General features: G+C 43.1%; 1 protein-coding gene across 1 annotated transcript; it reads right to left on the reverse strand.

Moving 5' to 3' along the window:
- On the reverse strand, positions 1-25,308 carry arfgef2 (ADP-ribosylation factor guanine nucleotide-exchange factor 2 (brefeldin A-inhibited)). The gene is made up of 39 exons (XM_005938095.3): positions 24,990-25,308; positions 22,461-22,491; positions 21,109-21,232; positions 19,142-19,288; positions 18,189-18,368; positions 17,040-17,349; positions 16,788-16,925; positions 16,539-16,666; positions 16,006-16,139; positions 15,354-15,588; positions 15,098-15,197; positions 14,579-14,718; positions 14,052-14,160; positions 13,773-13,962; positions 13,534-13,645; positions 13,239-13,444; positions 13,024-13,108; positions 11,741-11,912; positions 11,485-11,636; positions 10,803-10,931; positions 10,495-10,653; positions 10,229-10,376; positions 9,993-10,089; positions 9,867-9,907; positions 9,599-9,768; positions 8,642-8,793; positions 8,285-8,457; positions 7,955-8,115; positions 7,716-7,846; positions 6,811-6,940; positions 6,558-6,693; positions 4,857-4,995; positions 4,650-4,707; positions 4,342-4,450; positions 4,095-4,234; positions 3,560-3,728; positions 3,123-3,261; positions 2,571-2,688; positions 1-1,811 (listed from the first exon to the last, which is right to left on the reverse strand). The coding sequence occupies exons 1-39, from the start codon at positions 25,156-25,158 to the stop codon at positions 1,641-1,643; spliced, it is 5,532 nt and encodes a 1,843-aa protein (XP_005938157.1). The 5' UTR covers positions 25,159-25,308; the 3' UTR covers positions 1-1,640.
- Positions 25,309-25,366: the final 58 nt, after the last annotated feature.

Genomic DNA, 25,366 nt, shown 5'->3' on the forward strand with positions numbered 1-25,366 from the left:
TACGTTTTAAAACATTTAGTGTTTAAATTGGCTTTATTTGGTCATATCATAAAAAGCACGTGCAATAACAGCAAATTTAACGACGACTCCATTCCACACCGCATTACCAGCTTCCCTTACCATTAGAACTGGAGGTCAGCAAACTCAGCGCTTAATGTTAGGTGGTACCACCTGTGTTGGTCACCCTCTAAACAGCTTTGAAACTGCAGCAACAGACACTGGAGTAGATCAGAACTCAGGTTTATTGATTACGTCACCAAATGCTTAGAAGATTACATCACAATATTATGTATAGAACCGTAGATCACTTTCATTTCTATGTATCTTACATTGAAAACTTTACAGTCTGTATTTTTTTTCATTTACTGTATATATTTATATATATTTATATATTCCCTAGATTTAGGGAAGTAGACATCCATAGTTGCGAGGGAAGGAATGCTTTTCAAAAAATATTTAAATGCACTTTAAATAATTACATACATCCTTCTTTTAAAAAAACAAGGCATGGAACAAACTCGAAATGATCCAGGATGCAGAGATGCTGGAGCCTCTGTGGATGCAAGTTTTGGTTTTGCTCTGTCAAACTAATGTGGAAGAGGGTCAACACTAAAGGGAGTTCTAGGCATCCAGTGTAAGTCGTTACACTGTGTCATGTTAATACCTGAACACACTGTAAAAAATAAAGAAATGGACAACTCTAGTATTCTAGTCCAACTGATGGATGTGTGGAGGTTTTATGAGTCCACTGTAAAGCCAGGAGAAGTCGACCCCAGTGTAAGGCTGACTGGGTCAACACACGAGGGAATGCACAGCAGAGGGAAGCAGCCAGTATATCAACCATCCGTACACTGTAAACCAGCAATTATCCAAACAATGACTAAAGAAAGTGAGCCAAATAAATATGTAAAATCTCATTGATAGGCAAGAGGTGACAAACGTGACGGGATGGCCGTGTCACACAGATCTCCCAATTAAAGATCGCTGATAGTGTTATAAGAGGCGCAGATGGGTTTTTCCTGCAGCTGTGAGGTTCAGCCTTTTCAACAACCTCCTTGATATTAACACAGATATGAGAGTTCAATAATGCTTCAGGATTGACATTAACACAAGGAACTTATTTTGATTAGATCACCTTTTTTTCCTTTTCCCCAAACAGGCACAGGTGGCCAGATTTCATCTTTTACTAGAACAAATGCAAGGAAATCAAATTCAATGAGATTTTTCATTTCCTTTCAGCATATAGACATTTTTCTTTTTGTTTTAAAGTATTTAAAAAATTGGGCAGGAAAAAAAAACGCTCAAAATCTGTGAAAGGGTTTGCAATAATATCAATAAATTATTTGTTTACAGTTTTTTCGAGATGAGAGTCAGGGGGATGATAAATGACTACAGTCAGCAGAGAGTGCCGGTCACAGTGCTGTTCATTTCCGAGATAAAGAGGACGGCCAGGGGTCTGGGCGAAGGCGTTTCTGGCTGCCGAGCGCAGCTGAAAACAGGAACACTCAATGCAGAGTCCCAGCAGGAAAGCTTGTCTTTATCAGTCATCTGTGATCCGATCCAATCAGAGGTATAGAGTCTCTCGGGAGCTGTGTCCACCTTCTCACCAGCACTCGCCGTTTCCCTGTTCACCTGCCTTCTTAGGATGCGGGAGTCCGGGCCGGCGCGCCCTCTGGATGAGCAGCAGCGATGTGGAAGACTGAGCCGATGCGCAGGAAGAAGCGCCTGAGGACGGCCCGCAGCTCAGGGATCAGGTCAAACTGCATCATCTCACACAGGTGGGGGTAGTAGCAGGAAGCGTGAGGCTTGAACTGGAACAAACAGGAGAACATTTAACTAAAGACTAAATGACCAAAAAAACCAACCAAAAGAAAAAAGTATTTGGAAAAATATACAAAAGGAGGGGTGGTTGCTGACCACTACGTTCACAGCAGGCTGTTTAATTAATATGTCGACAGTGATGCATGTTTGTTCCTGGTTTTTTCCTGCCTTTAACAACAATTTCACGGAATTATGAAACTTTCCCAAAACGCAAAGTAGGGATTGCATAAGAAAGCGGTGCCGGCCAATCCACTGTAACAATACTGGTCTAGTTTTTGTTGATGCAGTGGTTTGTTGGCTGGCTGCACGGCGCCAACATTTCCTACTACTTGTGGCTGCACGGTTCTGGTTTTGGTCTAAAATGACCTGGAAAAGCACCTCAAGTCATGCGCTGCCATGAATCGTTGTGCACATTCTCTAAATACATAATTCATATGTACTCACAAAAATGACATGAATTCAAAAGGATTGAACTAATAACATATTTTTGCTTGGGAAGAACTGATCTTTTTTTTTGTACTTTTATTGTTATTCAATTCAGTGGGGAGGACGCAGCGTAGCGTAGCGAGTGTAGCACAGGTAAAGCTTTACTGAACAAATACTTTATCTAACACTAAACTACTACTAATACTCTTTCCCCAAGTTGTTAATATTGTGTATTTGGAGGTGTAGTGTGTGTGTGTGTGTGTGTGTGTGTGTGTGTGTGTGTGTGTGTGTGTGTGTGTGTGTGCGCGCGCGCGCACTCCTGCCTTGTCATCGGGCAGCCGCAGAGTCCTGGTGAGCAGCAGCATCAGCAGGCTGTTCCAAGCCTCTCTGTGGCTCTCTGAGGTCAGACTGATGAAGTAGCCCAGAGCTTCATTACACACCCTGAGAGAGATGACACAACACAGACGCACATAGACGATTATGACAAACACAAAGCTGTCAGTATCAGCGTTGCTACACGAAACTGATTATCAATCCGCATCATCTTTATCGTAGAGGCAGCTATATCATGATGATAAACGTCTCACATGTGTGTTCTTGATGCAATACATGAGTCATCTCTTACAGCGACAAACACGACGAGGTGATATGTGCCCGGCTTTAGCGTGCCAATATATTACACGAAATGCGCACGCAGAGTACATTCATAAATTTATAATGAGGTATGAGCTGTGTGTCAAAACACAGGAACAAACAGCAGCGCTGCCCTTTCTGCCAGTGACACACTCGGTGCTTATTTATCCAAGGTTTAACATTTAACCGGTGATGACACACAGGAAACACTGTGAGAAAGTGCAGGAGAGTGCTTCACTCACAGCAGCAGGCGTGTCTGGATGTCAGGCCACGAGTCCTGCAGCTGAGGGTCCGAGTACATCCTGAACAAGATCCTGAGGCTGCAGGCCAGACTGCTGGTCTCCTGCTTCAGTAAGTTGGGCTTAGATTTCCCTTTAAACCCTGAAAGGTCACCAGAGAGATGACAGCTGTTAAAGCAGTAACAGAGGCTTGTAGTTAAGACGTGTCCCATTTCACTGCATATCACGGTTTCCTCCACACTGGCCTTTCCTTTCTGTATATCTATTGTTTATCAAAAAAACAAAGGAAGTGAAAATAACACTGGGCTGGATATAACATTACTCTTCCCACAATTTACTGCTAGTTCTCCTCTATTTAATGTAAAGCTATAAACAAAGAACCTTCTGAACTCTAACGTGCACAGGACAGAGAATCCTGGGGGCTTTCCCTTGGTTTTTACCTGCTCTCCAGAGTGCCGTCCTCTGTTCGTTATTGGAGTTGAAGTCCTTAGCAAAGGTGTGTGACTCCAGCAGGCAGTCCAGCAGCTTGAAGAGGTGTGCGGACGTCATGTGTCTGTACATGCCCTGATCTGGACCCGACTCAGCCTCCGACTCCTCCAGAGCATCCCGCTGGCAGGAGGAAAAGACTTTAGCATATATGATTTTATAATAGTTTTAAAAAATAAGGTTGTACAAGGGGACACTGGTCATTTCTTGTCCCTAGGCCACTGGCAGCCTACTGAAACCATCTGGGACTACGTAGACACTTAATTGGATGAATTCGAGCTAACTACAAATTTTTAACAAAACAATTTTTTTCCTGAAACATTTGTCTGTGGCTGCTCCACCTTATATTAAAATTGTAAAGGTGAAGAGCAGGAATGCATTTTCACTCTCTTTTCTTTGGTTCACCTCTTCAGCTCATTCCGGGTTATGATTTTGTGATTACGCAAAAAAGTGACACATTGATAGAGTGGGTGAGGTGCCAAGCTTTACCTGCGCAGCAGCCATATTATCAGCATCCTCCTTCTTGCTGGTGGCTGGGTAGAAGACAATGTTGTCGACGGTCTGTATTAATTCAAGCTGCACGACACATTTGATCAGCAGGCCTGCAAACAGCCTCTGGTCTGAAACTCCTGCAGCAGAGAAAAGTATAAAGGTGTGGAGATATGAGCACTGGAATTCATGTTGCAATTATTCATTTTACAGATTGAATAAAAAAAGCATGCGCTCGTGTGCTCACTGGCATTGCTTCTGCCTTTCCAGGTGTCGTCACTGGACATCTGGCTGTGTCCTCTCTCGGAGAGCGCTCGGTCGTAGCTGCTCTGTGACTGAGTGTCGAAATCAGCATCCTGGAAATGTACAGGAGCGACAAAATACACCATGAACACAGACACAGGTTAGTGTCTGATATAGTGGAAACTGTGTGTAAAGGAGAGTTCTTTTCATTGGTTAAAAGTAAACTGTATGAAGCATGCGCAGAGCTGCTGCTGTGCATAGTCATCTTTTAGTCACAGGGTGAACTTGATGAGGTTTTTTGTTTCCTCTTACAAAGTGTTTTGCGTCAGCTGCTTCCTCATCCTGTCCAGCCGGTCGCCAAGTCAACAAACTGGTTTGGAAAGCAAAAAAACCCACAATCATGTGACAGCATAAACACAAGAGTAACTTTTACATACACCAAGTTGTGAATCCCCATTAACTCAGTGATGCCATCTTTGACACTTCAACTGAACTTGAGTATAGAGGACCAGCACTCACGCTTGAGGGCTGGTGTTTTGGAAGATCTCCAGCATACAGGAGCATGTGATGTCCCACACCTCGGGGCTGAACTTCTCCCCATTCAGGATCACCAGGTTCTCCAGGCAGTTTGTCCCGGACCGAGCCAGCTGCTCGTTGTCTGCAGAAAAGACAGAACAACTTCAGAACGCATGTGCTTCACACACACGGGTGCGCTGCCTGTCAAAACCTTAAAGCTGTGCATGAAGTAAAAACTGAGGAGAAAATTCTGCCCGCTCCAAGGTGAACCTGTGCGGCCTAAGAGGTTGACAACTGTAGTTTGAGCCTGGCTGGGGAGCTTTGTTTGCATCTCACCTCTTTATGTGCCACAATTTTTATGAGTTTTCTTTAATAATAATAATAATAATAATAATAATAATAATAAAAAAAAATCCCAAAATACAAAAAAGAAGACTCACTTTTATTTCATTTATTCGTGTTCATACACATATCTGAAATATCACCTGCTCTAACTCTGGGCTGTGAACATAAAATTCTGAGTCTCTGTCCATTAGAGAGAAAAAAAACGCAAAACTATATTAATTCAAAACCATGTGATTTGCAGACTCTCTTTGGCACCTATGGATGTCTTTCAGCAGCTCTGCTAGTTTTCAGACATCTTTCTGCAAGTCCCACTCTGACCCTTTACGCCTCTGTAAAGTCTACTGTATCCCTGTTAAGTTGAAACTGCTAGCCATCCTCTTCCACTTATCCAATTCTGGGTCGCGGGAGTGCTGGAGAGTCTATCCCAGCTGCTGTAGGGTGAGAAGCAGGCTACAGTCTTGACAGTCCTCGCTAACTGCATGTCACTGAACCCCCCACAGAGACACCGGGAGAACACGCAAACTCCACTGCCCTGACTTGAACCACTGACTTTGTTATGTGTCCACAGTGCTAACCACTATCCCAACACTATTTCCCAAAAAGCAGCAATCCCTTCAAGGTAAATTTTAATCATAGGGAAGAGAACAGAGACAGGGAACCTAATCTGATGAACAAATGGCACATAGTGAATGGAGATTGTGTTGGTGTGGCCAAAATACACCTTGTGTCTTTTCTACTGTTCAGGAGAACTCAGAACTTTAACAGTAGAACTCATTACTGGTTGCAGCTGGACCCGGCTCTGATCACAAGTAACCACTGTTGACCTGAAGGTCAGGTCAGAAACAGATGATGTTTACTAACTATCAATTGGACAGAGATGGTAGCTTATTGGAAACATTTGCAGAGGTACATGAGTAGAAGAGCTTGAAAATTTTATATTTTTATGGGTGTAGTCCCAGAACTCTCAGTTAGTTGGAGTTTAGGGTGGGGATAATACTGACAAACCAAACAGGTTCAACTCATTAATGTTCCCCCTGCCGCTCTATGACAGCTGGGATAAGCTGCAGCCCCCTTGTGACTCTTAAATGGTTGATAAAACTTGGAAGATGGATTGGTATTTGTATGCTTTAGGAGAGTTTTTTTCCTCATCAATAAAATAATCCAAAGCAAATAAATGTTGTTTCAGAGGGCAGAGATGTTCTGACCGCTTAGTATTCTTCCAACATGTGAGATATATCATCAGGACACCAGCCTGTACACCTAAAATAGAACAGGTGTTAGCGCTCTGCCTCATGAGCTTTAAAGGTTGTTTGTCAGGACAGAGGCGTGTAATGAGCGATGACTATGATGAACACCTACCTTGCCTGACACACCACTGGAGTTGGGTGAAAATGTCAGCCAGTAGGATTTCACTGAGAGGCTCATAAAACTGTGTGAACACGTCACAGATGGCATACAGGGCATGGTTACACGTTGTCGTCATCCACTCAGTTTTCTGGAAGCAAACAAAAGAGGAGCAGGGGTTTTTCTTTTTTGTTTTTTTACTTTTTTTACTGCTTTAATTCCTCTGTACATAAATAGCTGAACAGCTGAAATCACACACAGCACTGACCTCTGTCTGCTGTTCGGGAAGCTTCATGTTGTCGAAGATGCGAAAGACAATTCGGAAGAGGTCGTGCCACCAGTGCTTCTCGAAGGTGTGACCGTAACTCTTCATAATCTCAAACATGACTGTGAGACCTCTGTTGGGAGAAACGGTAAATGTCAGTTTTACTGCATCATGGCGCAACCAGAACAGAACTGTTACTGTCTATAAAGTGCAAAAGATGCATTAAAACAGCTGATCCAACATTGTGAGTCTTTATGTAAAGGTCTGCAGTGTGACAGAAAGAATAATACTTGGCTTGGTTTGTTCCATTTAGCATTTATTTATACATCTAAAGTACTTTGCAAATATATGACCTCCATCTGATGGACAGTCTGACAGTCACATGTGTTCCTTCATGTTTCATCACATTACTTGAAAACTGTGTGGGTATTGTTCACTGGTAGGCTCAAGTTATCGAAAGAATAGAAGTCACTGGTGGAATGAGGCTCTTTGTTTATTTGGTTATTTAAAAAAGAAAGAAAAGTACCCGATAGACTTCAAGGTTTGTCTGTATTCATGTGACAATCCTGGCAGTGTCTTGTGTGTTTTTGTAAGCCCAAAGAGCGAGTATTCAGCTCTGACTCCTGGAGGTTTGGGGTGGATCTGTTAGCTGTGTGTTACACCCTGAGCACTGTATTTTTAGTCTATATTTGTTTACCATTTGGAAAATGTATGACTGTGAAAAGCCTTGTTTCCTTAGCAACTAGTACACAGAGTATTGCATTGTAACCACTGAAAAACAGCCAGCTATATTAATTTTTTCTTTTTTGTATGACTGGGCTCGGTGTCGAGTTAAAGTGAGCATTTTATCTTCATGATCTCTGCACAGATTTATGGGAGCGTTTTATAGTTGGGTCAAACTCTACGACCTGGTGCGGACATCCAGCTTGCAGCGGTTGATGATGCAAGAAAGTTCAAACAGGATAGGGAACCAGCCGCGAACCCAAACCCGGTCGCCAGGGGCAACATTCATGTCGTCACTCGTGTATTCCCTCAGGGCCTGCACATGGACACAGCAGGAAGTCAAGAAATGAGGGGAAAAAAGGAAAAATAAAACAACAGAGTCAAGAACCAGAACTGGTGTTTTTCCAGCTCGGGCGGTGAGCACCTGTGGTCTGTCAGAGACGTATTTAGCACAGTGTCGGATTAGTCTGATGGCCTCCATGCTGGTGTCAGGAAAAGCCGCATTGCACACAAACTCTGACAGGCACTTCACTGCATCCTGGAAGGAGTCGATAGCAGCTGCAAAGTGCTCCCGGAAGGTGTTCACTGATAAAAGACAAAAGCATGCAAAGTAAGAATGATAAGGTCCTGATCTGAAATCCCTCTTCTCCAACTAAAGTCAAAGCAGCACTTACACCTCATGTCTCTGTCAGATGAGCACTTGGATGGTTAACATCCTGCTACCTTGTTATTATTATTGAGTAAACATACTCACAGACAATGTGGCCAGTGGTCTGGAAGGCCAACTCCACTATAGTCTCATCATGGTCCGACGCTGCCTGATGAAACACTGAGAAGATGTTCTTCCAGCCTGAACGGATGTTTGCCGCCTGGGAGTTTACCATCTGAGCCACACACCTGATCACCATGTCTCTGATAGTGGGGGACCTGAGGGGAGGGTTAGAGCTGTTAGCCTCACAGCAAGTAAGCAAACTGCTACTGCTCTTTTATCCATAATATCTGATGAATATAAGAGGTTCATGTAAACCACTCTGAACCCTTCTTACTTCAATAACCTTTTATGAAAACGAGAAAGTACAGTTTCACATGACCCCATAGAAGCATTCGCTACCTGTTTTTCTTCATGATGTGCTCAAAAGGCCTCAGGAAATCTTTCTGGAAACGAAAGTTAGCCAGCTCTCCCTTCTCCAAGAACTTCATGGACAGCTGTCTTAGTGAGTCCACAGCAAAGATGGCAACATCCTCATTAGGGTTACAGCCCACCTACAAGGACACACCATAGATAGCTATCAGTTCAGTTCTGTTTTACAAAAATACTGATGGTGGCAAACAAGACAGGACTGGCACCTGCTGCTGAACCAACCTACTTCAAGGTCTCATGTGTTGAGCATTTAGAGATGCTCTGCTGCAAACCTCGGTTGTAGCAAGTGGTTACGTTTGAGTTACTCTGGTCATTTTCTGACCGTTGACATCATCATCATCAAGGCATTTTTACCCAGAGAACTACCGCTCACTGGACATTTTCCTCTTTTTCAGCGTAAACCCTAGAGACCACGCTGTCTGGCATCATCAACAATGCCCTGCTGAAAGCCACTTAAAATCACCTTTCTTCCCATTCTGATGCTGTGAATGTCGGCGGGTTATCTAAATCCACTGAGTTGCTGCCATGAGATTGCCTAGCTATTTGCATTAACGAGCAACTGAACAGGTGTACCTAATAAAGTGGCTGTGAGTGCAACTCTGAAGCAACAGATCTTAATATAATGACTGAGATTAGGGGGTAATATCAGTGCATAGTGTCATTAATGACAAATGTCAGTCTTGAAAACCGTCCTACCGAAAGACAACGTCATTGTCGGCACATTCTGTAGATACACAAAATTTGCAGGCAAACAACAAGAACTGTGGCGGTAATAAATTTGTGTCATCAAGGGTTCAATACAGGACAAAAGGCGGTGCACAGAATGATGGCAGCACCACCCAAAGGACACTTCAAGACAAGCCTTAAGGCTCTGTACTTGATAAACATTTTGAAATTCAAGCTCTGTGGATGCTTTGCGACACTGACCTTGTTGAAGTGGTCACCTATGACCTGCCAAATTCTGGACCACTGCAGCCTGATGCGGTTCATGTTGTAGTAGGAGATTTCCACAATCTTCTGCAGGCTGAACATCCTTGGCTGGTGTGCCGAGGCCAGCTCGTCCATGGACACCGCACACAGCCACCGCACAAAGTCCACTGGAAACAATTAAATGGGAAGGTGCTTTGAATTATTTTCTTTACATCAAACATGAAAAACCAAACGGGGATCATTTACACAGCAAAGACACACTCACCGATGGCATTTCCATCTAATCTGGTGGAACCAGTAAAGATCCTGCAAACATCAAAGTAGTTTTAACATTCAATTGTTATAATGGACAAATGATGTGTGTGTGCAGTGTCTGAAGACTCTGACTCACCTGTCTACAGCTACCACCACACTCTGAGAGCTGGTCTCTCCTACTGACTCCTGAATATGAGCCATCTGTCTCTTATCTTGACTTCCCACCAGGTTACCTGCAACAACAAAGACATTTAACACATACTTATATATACACACACACACACGCACAGGCAGCCCATAGACACACCAAGATATGTTTTAAAGACCCAGTTTGAATGCAGCATATGTTCTACGTAATCCATTGTATCCTACCCAGGCCCAGGGGCATGAACTCCTCTGTGCCGGAGGGTAAGCCTTTGATGCCACCTTCCCTGTCCCGGACCACCCCTGAGATGTAGCGCGTCTTCACTCCTGTCCCAATCAACTGGGCGAGCTCCAGCTGACTAATACACCTCAAGATCTACAAAACAGGCATTAAAACAATAAAAATACACCATTATAGAGACATTTACGGAGAAACAGCCTAAATGCAGACATTAAATTACATCTGTCGCTTGTTAAGAAATTTTAATTCGCACCTCATGCCAGGAGTTGCCCAGGTAGTTTCCATCAGTGTGGGCCACAGTGATCAGAGTCTTAATAGTGTCAATGTTCTTCTGCTTCATCTCTGTGATGCTGGAACTGGCTGTCAGGAGGGTGAATCTGGCCAAAGCCTGAACGTACGCATCTCGCTCCAACTGCAGACAGAAAGGGAGTGAACACATACTCGTGTTTTCACGCTGCCTGCACTGAATTGCTTCCAAAGGAAATATTAGAGATATGATCATACGTGAAATATAACCAGTTGGAACAGTTTTCTACAAACTGTGTGTAAACATGAGCAGACCTGCATACTGAAGATGCATGCGATCCTGATGGCACACCGAATGCCCTCCAGACACAGTGATGCTACCTCAGGGTCGTCGCAGTCCTGCAGGCCCACGCTGAACGCAGCCAGCAGTGGGGTCCATGCCAGCTGGAACACACACAAAGTATCATCTCATTTTACAAGTTATATCAGTTTCTTACTTGTTATTAATTTCACAGTCCTCATCCTAGTTGCAATATTAGTGCCAATGCTCCAGGGCATCGTCTGATATAATTTAAGGTGTTAAATATAAATCTGGCAAGAATCAGCACGGAAAGATGGTTGAAATCTGGTTTTCTGCTAGGTCACAGTAATAACAATGCGCTTCAACAAACAATTTTTTTGTGTCTTTATTGAACATTCTCAGTCCAGATGACTGATGTTTTCATTAAAGCTTCATTTTTGTTAATTAGGCCTTTCACCTCACTGAGCATTTTGCATTGTACCACCGGTGCTACCTTCGCTGTGTGCACACTTTCAGTGCAATCATGGAACTTCATTCTTTATTGATTAGATTGGCTTTGGCTGATGTTATAAGTAAACTGTTCCACATTTCATTTCCTAAGTCAGCATGTGAATGTTTGAATGAATATTCCCACTGAGCAAGAACAACACGACAACTTTTCCTTGGTTATGCAAATGAGGAATCAATTAGAAATACCTTAAACATGGGCCTGACGTGCTCCAGGTGTGTAGCACTGAAGAAGGGCGCCTGAGCATGGCTGACCGCCTCCATTAGAGCTTTGGCGGTCTTCGCCATCTGTTCCATCTCCATGTTGTAGAGCAAACGACGCTGCTTCTCACTGGCCACACCTGATGGAAGGTCGACTTTAATGTTTCTGACTGATTAAAGATGCGCAACAATAAAGCGTCTCTACTGTTTCTGCTATTTTGGTGAGTAATCCTGGAGTACTTACTCTGCTTGGCGGACTTTGGAGTGATTGAAAACTCTTTGCTCTCCTTCATGGCTATCTTCTTGCCTGCAATTTCATCATATATGGAGGACAGATACTCCTCTGGCAGGTCCTTACTGTCATTAATACCTCGGTTCATCTTAATGTACTGCTCTTTTGTCATTTTGTTCTTCACCTATGTAAACAAAGAAGATCAGGGCAGACAGTAGGAAGGGATTCATTAAAAGGAACATCTAATTGCATATAAACAGAACTTAACAAGAACATAGACTATTTCTACTTTTCAGGGAACATTTGCAAAGCCTGTCACCGATTACTAAAATGTAACATCAAAAATAATTTTCATGTAAATGAACAAGTTTCATCATATACATATCTGGAGGCAGTGACCTTAGAGGAAGTGGTTTCTAAAGATTCAGTCTGAATATTAGTGCAAAAGATACTTTAAGAATGATCATCCAGTTAGAGAATATCTATAAGAAAACATTAAATAGTCAGAATGTCAGATCAACAGAGTGACTGAAAAACTTAGAAATAGAACCTTATTGTATATTTTAAACAATATTACGTCTTAGTGATTACACTGTGGTGGACTGTTTATGGCTGAAGTTAAAAAAAAATAACTTTTTCGTCTGCAATTAGGGTATTAAAAAAAAAGTTATAGCAGATTGTGCAGGAAACACAATACACCTTTGTTTTCTTTGTCTGATGCTGTATTACAGTCTCTGGCTCTCAGTCTTCAGTCTGCATGCATCACTGCACACCATATTTCTCGCCTGCTTCTCTCAGAGTTTAAATTTCAAACCTAGTTTCCTCTGTTACAGTGGTCTGTCAGCAGCAATAATTTGGGGCAGTAGCTATTTAATGAAGGCAGCGTTAAGCCAGACACTGCCTGGCACAGCACCCACATTCATTTGAATGATGCTACTACAATGACACAATGGAGCTCTGCGAGCTAAAGGATTGGGCTCTGCTTGATGGGACAGCTCACAGTGACAGCTTGCTTGAGTTTTAAAATCTGGTCATGATCCTCTGTGCTTTGAATCCTGATAACATGTTAAAAATGTTAAAAATGTTGAGTAATGCTTCTTTTCTTCCATTTTCTCCACAGATAACCTTGCTGTCCATCAATAAACAACAACACAAAACTGTCTCTTACTCTTCAGTGCCTACAGAAGGGATCCAAGTCCTTAATGAACATTTACCACAAGCAGTTAAATTGACTGTGTGACAATGACTGGTGATAATATGAGTGCAAGGACACAAAAAGAATCAACAGTTCTCACCTGAGGACTATGCAGGTCTGTGGTGAGCATAATGATTGAGTATGCCAGCACGTACGCAGTGTCGGCACTGGCAAACAGAGTTTGTCTGCAAAGGAGGACACATACCAACATTTAGTGGTTGCTCTGTTCTATTTAAATGCAAACTCCAGAAATAAACAGAAGTAAATCTTTCAAGCACAAATATATTGACAGTAGTAGGAAACAGTGGCTTTTACCCCTGGTTACACTCCAGGTAACGAGCAGCAAACTTCTCCATCAGCCTGTCGATCTTCTGGGCCTCCCCTGGCAGCCTGAAGCCTTCCAAGAACATCCTAAGTGCAGAGACAAAGTCCCGGCCACAGAAATCCAGCTGGTCCACGTAGCAGTACATCACTTCTTTGTTGAACTTGATGTTCTCTCCCAGGAACTCGCCTACCTGCGTCTGTGGATGCACAGACGATGGGGACTTACTAACTTGAATTAAGAATGCAGCAATAATTGTGCAAGTCTGTAAATCTGTGTAACCCTTACTGTGTCCAGTCTGTCTTCCTGGTGGAGGAACTGGGCGATATCCTCAGCTTTAGGACCCAGCATGCCCTGATCCTGCAGGTACTGGATACCACGCTTTGGCTTCTTGTTGAAGCTGCAGGAAAATAAAATAAAAAAAATCGACAAAACTTTTGAGTGGACAAGAACAAGGGGAAGTGCAAACATTGCACGCAGGTCCATTCGCATGTTAAACCACAAGCAGGCTGAGAAAAAGAGCTCACAGTTCAATGCCGTGCTCAATGATGTCCTTCTGCTGTTTTATGACCTCGTACTGCTCTGGGTGGTCTGCCTGGGATACAGCAACACTGGAAGAGATGGCAGAATCCAGCGAGCTGATGCTGTCCCGACGTCCCGCCAGCTGCTCTGGGAGCTTCAGCTCGGCCCCCTCGCTATCAGACGGATGCTCCTGACCTGCAAACCCAACGCACAAGAATAAATGCATCCAAACTACCTACTCTGATTTTCATTATTACTACATTCACTTTGGAAAAAACACTTACCCAAGTTAGCTTGAAGGTTTGGATTGACATACATGTCTTTGCTCCACTCCACCATACATTTGAGGATGGACACCAGACACTCCAAACCCTTTTTACGTAGACTCAGCTCCTGTGGAACAATACAAGCTCATGATTATGGTCACATGCTCATATAATATGGCCTGCAATTCTATAGCTAAATCCTATAGACCGGACACACCTAAGTCCAGAGGATAAAGCCTCTGGGTCTGAAAGGGGTCTGAAATACCTGCAATTTTACTAATGGCCAGCAGGGGACAAATCAAGCTGTGAATACAGTCTTTGAGAAAATGACCCTACTTTTCACTTGATCCATTACGTCGCCATGGGTGCCATCTATGGGCTACATCCTTCTTCTCTAATAACACTATGGCTCTGCCTCCTTACAACTACAATTTTTAATAACTAGGCTGTTAAACATAACTCTGAAACACTCAGGTGTTGCTAAGCAGAGAGATCCTACTTTGGCACAGATTATCCTAATGAAATGCATCACAGTGCACACATACCTGCAGGGGTGTCATCCCGAGCTCCTGACCACTCCTGCCCTGAGCGATCTTGGACAGATCATTGACAAGACGCTCAAAAATGTTGGCAGCATTCAGGTCACAGTCGTAGTTTACATATATGTCAACAACACACTGAGCATCTGGGAGAAAGGCAAAACGAATTAAGAAAAACATTTCAAAAAGGTTTTTATGTCATATGTCTTGAAAAATTCTGGACTGCCTTGAGCAACCCCTCGCTACAATAAAATGCTTAAACTAATGCTGTGCTAAATTCATTAGTGCCAACTGAAATAGCAGCTAAATTTCTGCATTTGATGAAAAGGTAACAAAAACCCAGAGAATGGCAAATGATCATTTATCAAGGCTATTTTGAGACTTGCATTTCTGCTACCACTTCCTACTGCTTTCTGCAGTTACAGAAATGTCAAGCCTGTGCTCTTGTTAATAAGCGACTTTCAACTACATCTTAGTCATAGAACTTAAGTACCGTATAATGAACTTGTATCAGTGGACCTGTACCTGCACAGATGCGTGTTAGCGTCTGGATAACCATCCACTTGTGCTCAAAGGAGCTGGTCGACGTCTCCAGGATGGTCAAAAAGATCTCTCGGAAAAACACCTGAATCGAGGAGAATGAGATACTCGGGCTTTAAAGATATAGCACCTGCTGTGGACAAATGTCCTTCAAGGTGATTAAATTAACTTTTAAATGAAGATTTTTGTGCCAATCGACTCAATCCAGGAGACAATGCATATTACTATCCAAGTGTTTTACCTCAATCTGCATCTTCAAGTGGACTTTGAAGTGGGAAAGCAGGGTGAGGAAGATGGCCAATGAGAGTTCGAAGACCTCAGGTACAGAGGAGACGCCATTTTTGGACAGTGCCACACACAGATACTGCTTGATGGCATTCACAAACATCTCGTGGGTGCGAAACACTGGCCCGGCGCCCTGCAGCACGGAGAGCAGCAGCTGCAAGGAGACAATCTTGGACCGCAACTCATGAGACCTGCAGATTAGAGGAAGGGTAAAGACACAAGTTCATACATGTAAACGATGTATAGTTTAGGGGTTCATTTCAACCTGGTATTTGATAAAGGCTAGGACGCCTTCTCTTTAATCTACCTGGGCTCATTTTACTCTGCCCTATTCACACTGACTGGCCCAGCAACTAATGTTACAGTAATTAGAGAAGACAGGGTCACAGCAGGATGGAAAAGGGTAAGTTCACTCTGCAGAAGCCAGAGGCGGTGATATTTTTCTGGGCAAACTACAGTGTGGCAAGTAGGTGCTAAATAAAGTGTCAGGGCAGGGGATCTAATGATATCATCATGGGGATTACATAAACTTAAAATTCATAATCAAGCATCCAGGTTAAGTTAAAATATTATGTGACAATGTCAGTCAAGTCATAAAAATGACTCACTTTGGGTCCGGAGGGCCATCAGCAAGGGGCTTCATGGAAAGCTTACACAGAGAGCGGAACACCAGAAATGCATCTTTTTGCAGGATGTGAGAGAAGCGAGCAGCGTTGTGGGGTCCCTGCAGGGCCTCAGCATCCTGAGACAGATGAAGAGAGTTAATCACACTCTATACCATACCTTAAAGGCAACAAAATCTCTAATTGGTCTAGCCTCAAGCCTTTATATACTAAAAGAGGCTCAAAGCAGAGCACAAGATGCTACATTAATGTTTTAAATGATAGCTTCATTTGGGGAATAACTTTAAAACAAAGCTCCAAAAGCAGAATCGAACTGAAACATAATAAAATCCCAAAGTCGAGAAAAGGGCCCAAGAAGCTTTAAGAAGATGTAAATGCACACATGGAGGTTCCGATTTAGTTTGTTTCAGTCACACTGCTTAACTTTTTTTCCTGAATTAAGAAATATGCTATTCACTCGGATTTTAAGCGAGACTGCACACTACTAATGAACATCTGATGACACTGACACTGCTCACCAGCATGTCTGTGGAGGACAGTGAAGACCGGTCCTCGATGATACCATTCATCTGCTGACCTTCTGTTCTGACTCTGGGGGGAGCCACCTCTGTCTGCTCGGTGGCAGGGTGCGGTGGGTGCTCGCCTCCTGGAGAAGAAGCCAGAACAGACGTTTTCAGGTCATTGCAATGACAACTGAGCAGACTGTGAAGAACAGAAGATGCAGGATACACTAAAAAGAGAATAGGAATATTGGAGGAGTATCCCACCTGCTCCAACATGGGTCTGTGTTGGCTGTTGCTCTCCCTTCTTTGCTGGGTTCGAGTTGCTCTCTGGTTTGTCCCCTTCGTCACCTTGCTGAGCTGCTGTGGGAGAAGTCTCAGCACCCTCCTCCTCAAACACTGAATCTGACATAAAGAGATAACTGAATTTATAGATTCAAAGGTTCAAGAAACTAATCTGTTTGAATCATTGAGGATTTTCTTGAAGTGCTTCTTAGATTTGACTTTTATTACACAAACCTGTTGATGGTGTGACCTGCTCTGCTTCTCCATTAGGTGGAGTATTTTCACTCTCGACTTCCCCATTGACTGACTGTGTGTCTGGCTCTTGGTCCTGGTCCAGATCAGGGGCTGGAGATGGGTGTGTGGAGCTGCTGGTATTGGTGGTGAGATCTGGAGTACTCGCTGCCGGGGATGGGGAGTTCTGTGGCTCAGGAGTTGACGTATGGTCAGACCGGGGGGAGCCAGACCTCCGGCTGCTTGGGACAGGAGATGGATTTTGCTGGGGCAAACGTAGGCGCTCCTTCTCCTGCTCCTGAGCCTCCAAAGCCTGTGGAGGAGGGAGACGATGAAGGGACTCCCTATAGTGACACAAGCTTATCAATCCTCGGGTTGGATAAGCTAAGACATTTAGACATTTTGACACAGAGTAACTGTTGCAACAGTCTCAGGTGGTCGAGTCTAAATGCATTGAATGTAGTGTTATCAAAGTAGATGTGACATTATTTATTTATATATATATATATATTTAATATTCATATTTATTGTTTATTTTGTCTGTCTGCCACAAGTAGGACAAATGAATGCTTGGGTAATGGTATAAGTCTTGGTCGTGTTTTTCTGGCCAGTACAGTGGTGTAGCGGTTTGCGCAGTCACCTCACAGCGACCATGTTCAAATCTCCTGGCTGCGCTCAGTTTTCATGTTCTCCCTGTGACTGCAGTTTAATGGATCTGAGGTAGTTAAAGTGGATAAATAAAATACTCTACACTGTGGCTTGTAGTCTGAAGTGCTTTGAGTGGTCAATAAGGCCAGAAAAGTGCTATATAATTTCCTGTCCAATGAGCAGCTAATGGGAAGCTAATTATTACAGACTAATTACTGTTCCTGCCTGAGACAGGACAAGGTTACAGCTGTTTACAGCTCATTAGGTACACATGGCTTAACTGTACGGACTCTGGTTACTACTGCAGGTAAGGCTGAGGCTGTGATGATGACTTATTTTCAGTGAATCCAACACTAATCAGTACAGTGATCCTTTATGCGAGCACACAGTGCCCTACACTGTTTAACAGAGACTTTACTTTTTGAACAATAAGATTAGAACTTCAGGCTGCAACTGTTTTATGAGCAGATGAGCAGCAGCGCTTTGTAACAGTGTTAGACTGACAGCCTGGTTTTCCATGCGGGTGAAGATAACGTTGAGCATCTGGGTGAGGGTGGCCTTGGCCGTGGTCTGGTTGATGAGGTTGCGGCTGGCCAGGTAGATGTTGTAGCAGGTCCTGACGGTGAGGAGGACTGTGCCCTCGTGGATCTCGATGTGCGGGGAGGTGACCGTTGTCAGCAGGGCCTGCACAGACAGAAGAGGAAGTTGAGACTTATCACACAGGATGTCTTATTCAGACCATGCTGCTGAATCATCGCTGGACTTCCCTACTACAGCTTCTCTACTCTTCTCCTCCATATTTGGTGCAGAATTAAAATCTTTAAAGGCAGTTTCACTTGATCAGTGTAAATGGGCTGTAATGACGGTCAAGGCTCCTTCTACAGTTTATGCAATCAAACAGATGCTGATAATCTGTCCTATAAACCTTTTGTCAACAGTGATGAAACAGATTCCTTCTTACAGTAGACTTTGTCCTTTATGACCAACCAGGATGTTTATTTCAGGAGGTGGGCGGAACCTCAACAAGCAGCAGCAATAATAACCTACCATCTAAAACGCAAATATTAAGAAAGATGAGAAAATATAAAATGATGTGTGACATATCATGGGTGAGCTGACATCATCTTTCCTATAACAACGGTCCAGATACACAAGTTTAAAAAAAATATAATGATAGACATCTGACAGTGTTTAAATAAGCTAGGGGAAACTTGGAACAGCAGGTATTCTATTCATCCTTGCCTTTTCTTTGATCCTGAAATGATGAAGACACAAATGTGTCTGCAGTTTTACCTCAATAACTAATCCTCTCTTACTCCTAACTCACATTAGAGACACAGCATAGAGAAAGAAGCCTTTGAGCTTGGCGGTCTGGGCTCTGACATGTTAGTAAACAACAACAACAACAGCTGGATGATCTGAAGGCTGCCAGATGTGAGGTGAAGCACTGGGTATACCTTGATGATCTGTAGCTGGACTCCCTCATCGGTTTGTGGTCCCTGGAAGCAGTTGCAGATGGTTTCCACCAATCGGTCGATCAGCCTCTTCCCAGGAGTTCTGCTGTCCGGAGCGTTGCCTGTGATGTGGCCGTAAGCAATCAGCTTCTGCAGTGGCGAGAGAGAGTGTGTGGGTCAGGGCGGCACGGTGTGGAATGCTAGAGGTAGTGTTATTCCCCTTTTGGATACAGTGTTGTCCAAAAGTCTTGAGCCACCCCTCATTGGAAAATGGGTGCAAGGACTCATTGAAATAGTATGCAAATATAAATGAAAAGTTATATGTGGGACTTTTGACCAAAACTGAACTAAAGACAAATAAAAGAAAAAAAAGAAAATTGTGGAATTTAAAAAGCTATCCTGACAGCAGGGCACAAACGAATAGGGATGGGTATCGAAAACCGGTTCTTGTTGAGAACCGGTTCCCACTGTTTCAATTCCTTGGAATTGTTTGCCATTTTTGCAAACGATTCCCTTATCGATTCCAGTCGCCCCGAATGACGTCATCACGTTGCGGAGCATCATTTACCTGGCAGGAAACACGTCGCGTAAGCGGCTCAAACGCTCAAAGGTTTGGTTATACTTTACGAGAACGGATGACAACAGGGCAACTTGCAATACTTGCAAAGTAGATATTTCATTTAAGGGAGGAAACACTACGAATATGCAAAAGCATTTGCTCACAAAACACGCGATGACCTTAAATGAATGTCGTGTTTTTAATTCCGCTCCGGACTCGTGAATCTCAACCCAGCAGCAGCGGTAACGTTTGCACGTCCTCTCCCGTTAATGCGGCAGGTAAACAGTGCATATTATGTTAGCGCTATCTGCCTTATTACAAAACCTGCCATTACTGTGCATTTAGTTGACCATGATGAGAGAGACAGACAGAGTCTGGCTCAGATGCTGGCAGTTGTCGCTGCAGTCTACCGGTAGCGTCTCCTCTCAGGCCAGGATAGACGAATGTCACCGAGCAGTGACTAAGTTTGTGGTAAAAGGCTTGCACCCATTTGCCACAGCAGATGCCCCGATTTTCGGTAAGTGAATGTGTTTAATTGTAGGCAGGGACATTACTGGATATTCTTGTGTAATTGCTACAGAATAATTTATGTTATACTTTGTTATTGCTACAGAAGAATATTTATTTTATTATTTTACATTTACAATTTTTTTTCCTGGGGACCCTGTGACACCCCATTGAAGAGCCGTAGGCTGTGGATCTCTTAAGATCTCACGGTTGGGTTTGTAAGGCCATGTTACTCCTAAATTTCTATCTTGTTCAAAGAGAAGATATAAAACAAAGTTCTAAGCTAATCGACCTTAGTGTTCTCCTTTTTTAAAGAGAATCGATAAAGAATCGAATCGTTAAACAGAATCGAAAATGGAATCGGAATCGTGAAAATCTTATCAATACCCATCCCTACAAACGAATGTAGTTTTTCTTTTGCTAAATGATTAAAATATTCACAAACAGATTTAATCATTTATTATGAAAGCATGAAGTGCAGTTGTGCTAGAAATGATAATTATTTGGCGGTGGCGCCACTGTCCGGCAGCCTCGCCATTGTAGCCAGGGTGGCTGTGGCTACAATGTAGCTTGCCATCACCAATGTGTGAATGTGTGTGTGAATGGGTGGATGACTGGTTGTGTAAAGCGCTTTGGGGTCCTTAGAGACTAGTAAAAGCGCTATACAAATACCATGCCATCTCCGTGGCACATGTGCATGTGTGCGTGGAATGCAGAGCCATTGTTCTGCGTAAATGTCAGACAGGTGTTTCAAGATTTCACCTTGCAACCTCCAGTTGGGTTATATAATCATTAAAAAAACCTTGCTGTGTTTTACTTACTGAATGCATAAGCACAAGAAGAGTGAGAGTGACAGGTGTTTGTGTGTGTGAGTGTGAGTGTGCGAGAGAGAGTGAACTTTAACCTGCAGACAATCCAAAGAGGTGCTAACTATCCGGGGGGACTTAGACTGACACGCCAACTCAAAAGGCAGCACATATTTATCAGCCTCGATGTAGTTGGCTCTGGGCGGGACCACGGTACCATCCCTGGAGGAAGGAAAGGAGAGCAAACAGCTGAGAGACCTGGCAAAGCTGCATCAAGAGCAGATTTCTATACACACAATGTATAGAGTGTAAGCTGTGTAAGCTGGAGATCCTCAACTTCATGATAATGACACAGATTATGTGAATAATTCAAATGTTATGTCAAATCTCTTATTCTGCAGTCCTATTATCATAGTCCAGAACTCTCACAGCACAACGACATTCAGTCGAACAGGCAGCTCGTCTACGGCAGAAGGCACATTGCATTGCAAACACTATCCCATAATCTAAATAAAAATAGAATGCAATGATTTCTAAATCATTCAAACTCTATATTAAAAAAAAAGCTGCAAAAAGACATATCAAACACACAACAAGGATTTTATTTGTTGTCCCAACACACCCTTGCTCTGAATTTCATGTCAGCAATATGTTTCAATAAACTGAGACGGAGCCATTAAAGGACTGGACAAGTTCCACAGCTCTTTAGAAAAAAACTTCCCTGATGGAGTAATTGTGTTAATTGCAATAAGTAAACTGATTAGGTATAAAGACAGGATCCCACAAAGGCTGATTCATTTAAAAGTAAATACAGAGGGAGATCCAATGCTCCACGTATTTACTGCTAAATTAAAGTAAACGTTTCTTTATGGATTTTCTCGTCTACAGTGCAAAATATTAACAACAGATTCAAAGAATCCAAAGAAGTCTGTTAGCAACAATATTAAATTGCTGTGACCTTGTAGGTCAGAAATCCTGCAGTGGAAATCACAACATGGACTCTTTTTGAAAATGAACATGGCTGCAGGCTTTTCCAGAAAGTAAAACAGAAATGTTGGCTGAGCTACTTTGAGACAAACAGGACAAAATAGTAAACCATCCTGTGATCTGATCAATCAATGTGGAGGTTATTTTTCAAAATGATGGAGTGCAGTTGGATTAATCCTGAACAACTGAGGAGCTGAAAGTCTGTACCAAGCAAAAACGGGAAAACAACTGGTCACTTCCCATATTTCTTTCAATAAAATGTCATCTTTTAACATTTGATATGTTGCCTTTTTACCATAAGGAATAGATTTTTTAAATACATTGTTTACAAGCAGTCCTCCTATTGCAGTCAAATCACAATGAAATTCACAAGCAATCCTTATTTCAAGTTCTTACCCAAAATACCAAGAAGAAGGAAAAAACTTTCAGAGAAAAAGAAAGCTTTGTATTTAGGAATACTCACTTTTGTTTCTCCAATTCTTCCTTGATTTCATCTGTTAGAGGAAAGCACAGGAGATTAAATGTTACTGAGGTCTGAACGCGACCGTGGCTCAGGGGGTTGGGAAGCGTATCTGTAACCGGAAGGTCGCCGGTTCGATCCCTGGGCTCTCTGTCCTGGTCGTTGTGTCCTTGGGCAAGACACTTTACCCTACTGATGTTGGCCAGAGGGGCCGATGGCGCGATATGGCAGCCTCGCTTCTGTCAGTCTGCCCCAGGGCAGCTGTGGCTACAACCGTAGCTTGCCTCCACCAGTGTGAATGTGAGAGTGAATGAGTAGTGGCATTGTGAAGCGCTTTGGGTGCCTTGAAAAGCGCTATATAAATCCAATCCATTATTATTATTATTATACTTTAAATGGTGACGAAAACATATGATTCTCCTTCCTTTTCACACAGTAAGAATGTGATGTGAGGTCAGTTCATTCCTCCAAAGTGTAAAAATTAGTACTACACATAAATATATAAAAAGGTATGAATAATACTCACACGCTTTTTTAGTCACGTGGCTGCTGCTGACAACGATCGTCTCTTTCAGCATACCTAGTTCATCATTAAATACAGTATCGTGCAAAAGTTTTGAGCCACCACTGAACCCTTTGTTTGTTAAGACACTTAACACTGACCAGTGACTTATTTAAGCATAAGAAGGCACCTAACTCAAGGGATGAACTAGCTTTTTGTCTACACATGACAACTTAGCAAAGAACCAGTTTTAAATTGGACCAAAAACACAATTTGTTTTCATTTCTTTAGGGGAATCTATGAAAAATGCCAATGATACCACAGTTTGACAGACATAAAGAATTATTGCACCAACAATGGAATTCCCACAGAACTATAACCCAAAAACTTTGCATATTTCACCATGTTGTGCATTGTGTCCTTAAAGGATTTGAGGAAAGTTGACAAGTAGAGGACAAAAGAAGAAGTGGGAGGGCTAAAAAATAAACAGTATCTGACAATAATGTCCTTAAGAAAATGAGAAATTGCAGCACAGACCTGACACAAGACCTGAGAGATACACCTGACCCCAGCCCTTCAGTTAATCCACCTACTGTTTGCTGAAGCCTCATTAGAATTGGTTTAAGTGGAAAAGGCTGCCAAATTACCCATATCGGGACAGAAAAACAAACAATGGAACACTATCAGTCACAGACTGGCCTCCACAAAACCCGACCTAAACATTATTTTCGGAATGTGGGATGATCTTGACAGAGAAGAGATCAAAAGGCAGCCAACATCCAAAGAAGAGCTTAGGAATACGCTTCAAGAAGCCTGGACAACTATTCCCAAAGACTGGTTAGAGAAATGCCAAGAAAGCTCGTCTAAGAGAGTTGAGAGAGCGTGGAAAAATAAAGATTGTCACAGCAAATAGTGACTTTTAAGCTCATGAGAGTTGCACAAACTCTGTTTCCACCTTATATCCTGTAGTTTTTATTTATGTTTGTGTAAGTTTAAATAAATTGCTGCACCCATTTCCCATGCAAAACATAAAGACATGAGGGGTGGCTCGAGACTTTTGCACAGTACTGTATAAACTAATGCAAGACAGCTTAGCTTTCAGAACAAGGTATGTGTGGCAGTGAGGGGGAAAAAAACTGAGGTATTCATGAGACTTGCCTAAGGCCACATTGACTGAATATCGGGAACACACTAAACACAGCCGTGAGGCGTTGAGGGAACACGTGTTGTGTTCAAGTGTCACATATGAGAGTCAAACACGGCCAGAGAGCACACAGAGCAGCCCCGCCTCGCCCACCACCACTCAAACACGTCCTTAAACTGCCTGCACCCTAATATTGTGGCACAAGTTGTTTCCCCAATTTCTCAATGACCTAGCAAAAAAACAAAACAAAAAAAAACCCCGACAGAGACAAGCACCTTAGAAAGCAACACCACACTCCGGGCAGCTTTTAATGTCTTTAAGTCCAATAAGACACTGGTCGCTGACTGTCACACAAACAGGCAGAGCAGTCTGAGCTGAAATACACACAGCAGTGCCGTAATGAAGTAAACAGCTCGGCGTGTGCAACACTATCTGTGACTGGGTTGAATGGAAAAGAACCAACGTCAGAATATCCTGGAGTTAGGTAGCGTGTGTGCGTGTACAGCCGGACCAGGCTGTCTGGCTAGTTGACAGTGCTACGTACAACACAGGGATTGGTCTGTTTAACTAGCTAACCTAGCTACAACTAGCTAACGTCAGTTAGCTACGTTAGCATGTTACCCTGCCGATGTCCGTTTAGAATGCGGCTGTGGCCGGATATGAACACAACAAAGGTTATAATTGAGAGTGAGAATGCTGTCAACACATAATTATCTGTCTGTAAACATCAACGAGGAACCAAACACGCGATAAAGGCCATTCAGTTGTTAACGCTAGCTAACTGGGTATCTCTACCATAAAGGCAGACCTCAGAGCGAAATGTTTCAATGCAACGCGACAGAAACATAAGGCTCGGCGAGCCAATGTTCATAACAAACCCACTTACCTAGCGCCACCTGGCAGGCTTTACGCAGCTGGCTGTGCTGGCTCCTCTTCACCTCCTTATCCGAGAGGATTTTCTCCAGCGCCCTGGACAGAAACATGCTCTTGGTTTTGCTGTTTTCTGCCTTCGACTGCGAGTACTGCTGCTGCTGCGGTGGCCGGTGTTGTTGCATCTCTCGATCTTGTTGCCGCTCCTCTCTCAGGCCGTCATCTTCGGCCTGGTCCTGCGAATTAGCAGGTGACAAGGAAAAGCTAATGAAAACCAGGCTATCACAGTACGTCCAGTAGAGCTGCTACCTCAACTCAGCGCCGCCATGCTGGGTACACGTCATGTCACATCACGTGATTCTCAGCTGTGTGGATTTTGACAACGGCACCTCA

This window comes from Haplochromis burtoni, unplaced genomic scaffold (genome assembly GCF_018398535.1).
Source record: "Haplochromis burtoni strain Fernald_Lab_line unplaced genomic scaffold, NCSU_Asbu1 Contig_246, whole genome shotgun sequence".
Taxonomy (NCBI): Eukaryota; Metazoa; Chordata; class Actinopteri; order Cichliformes; family Cichlidae; genus Haplochromis; species Haplochromis burtoni.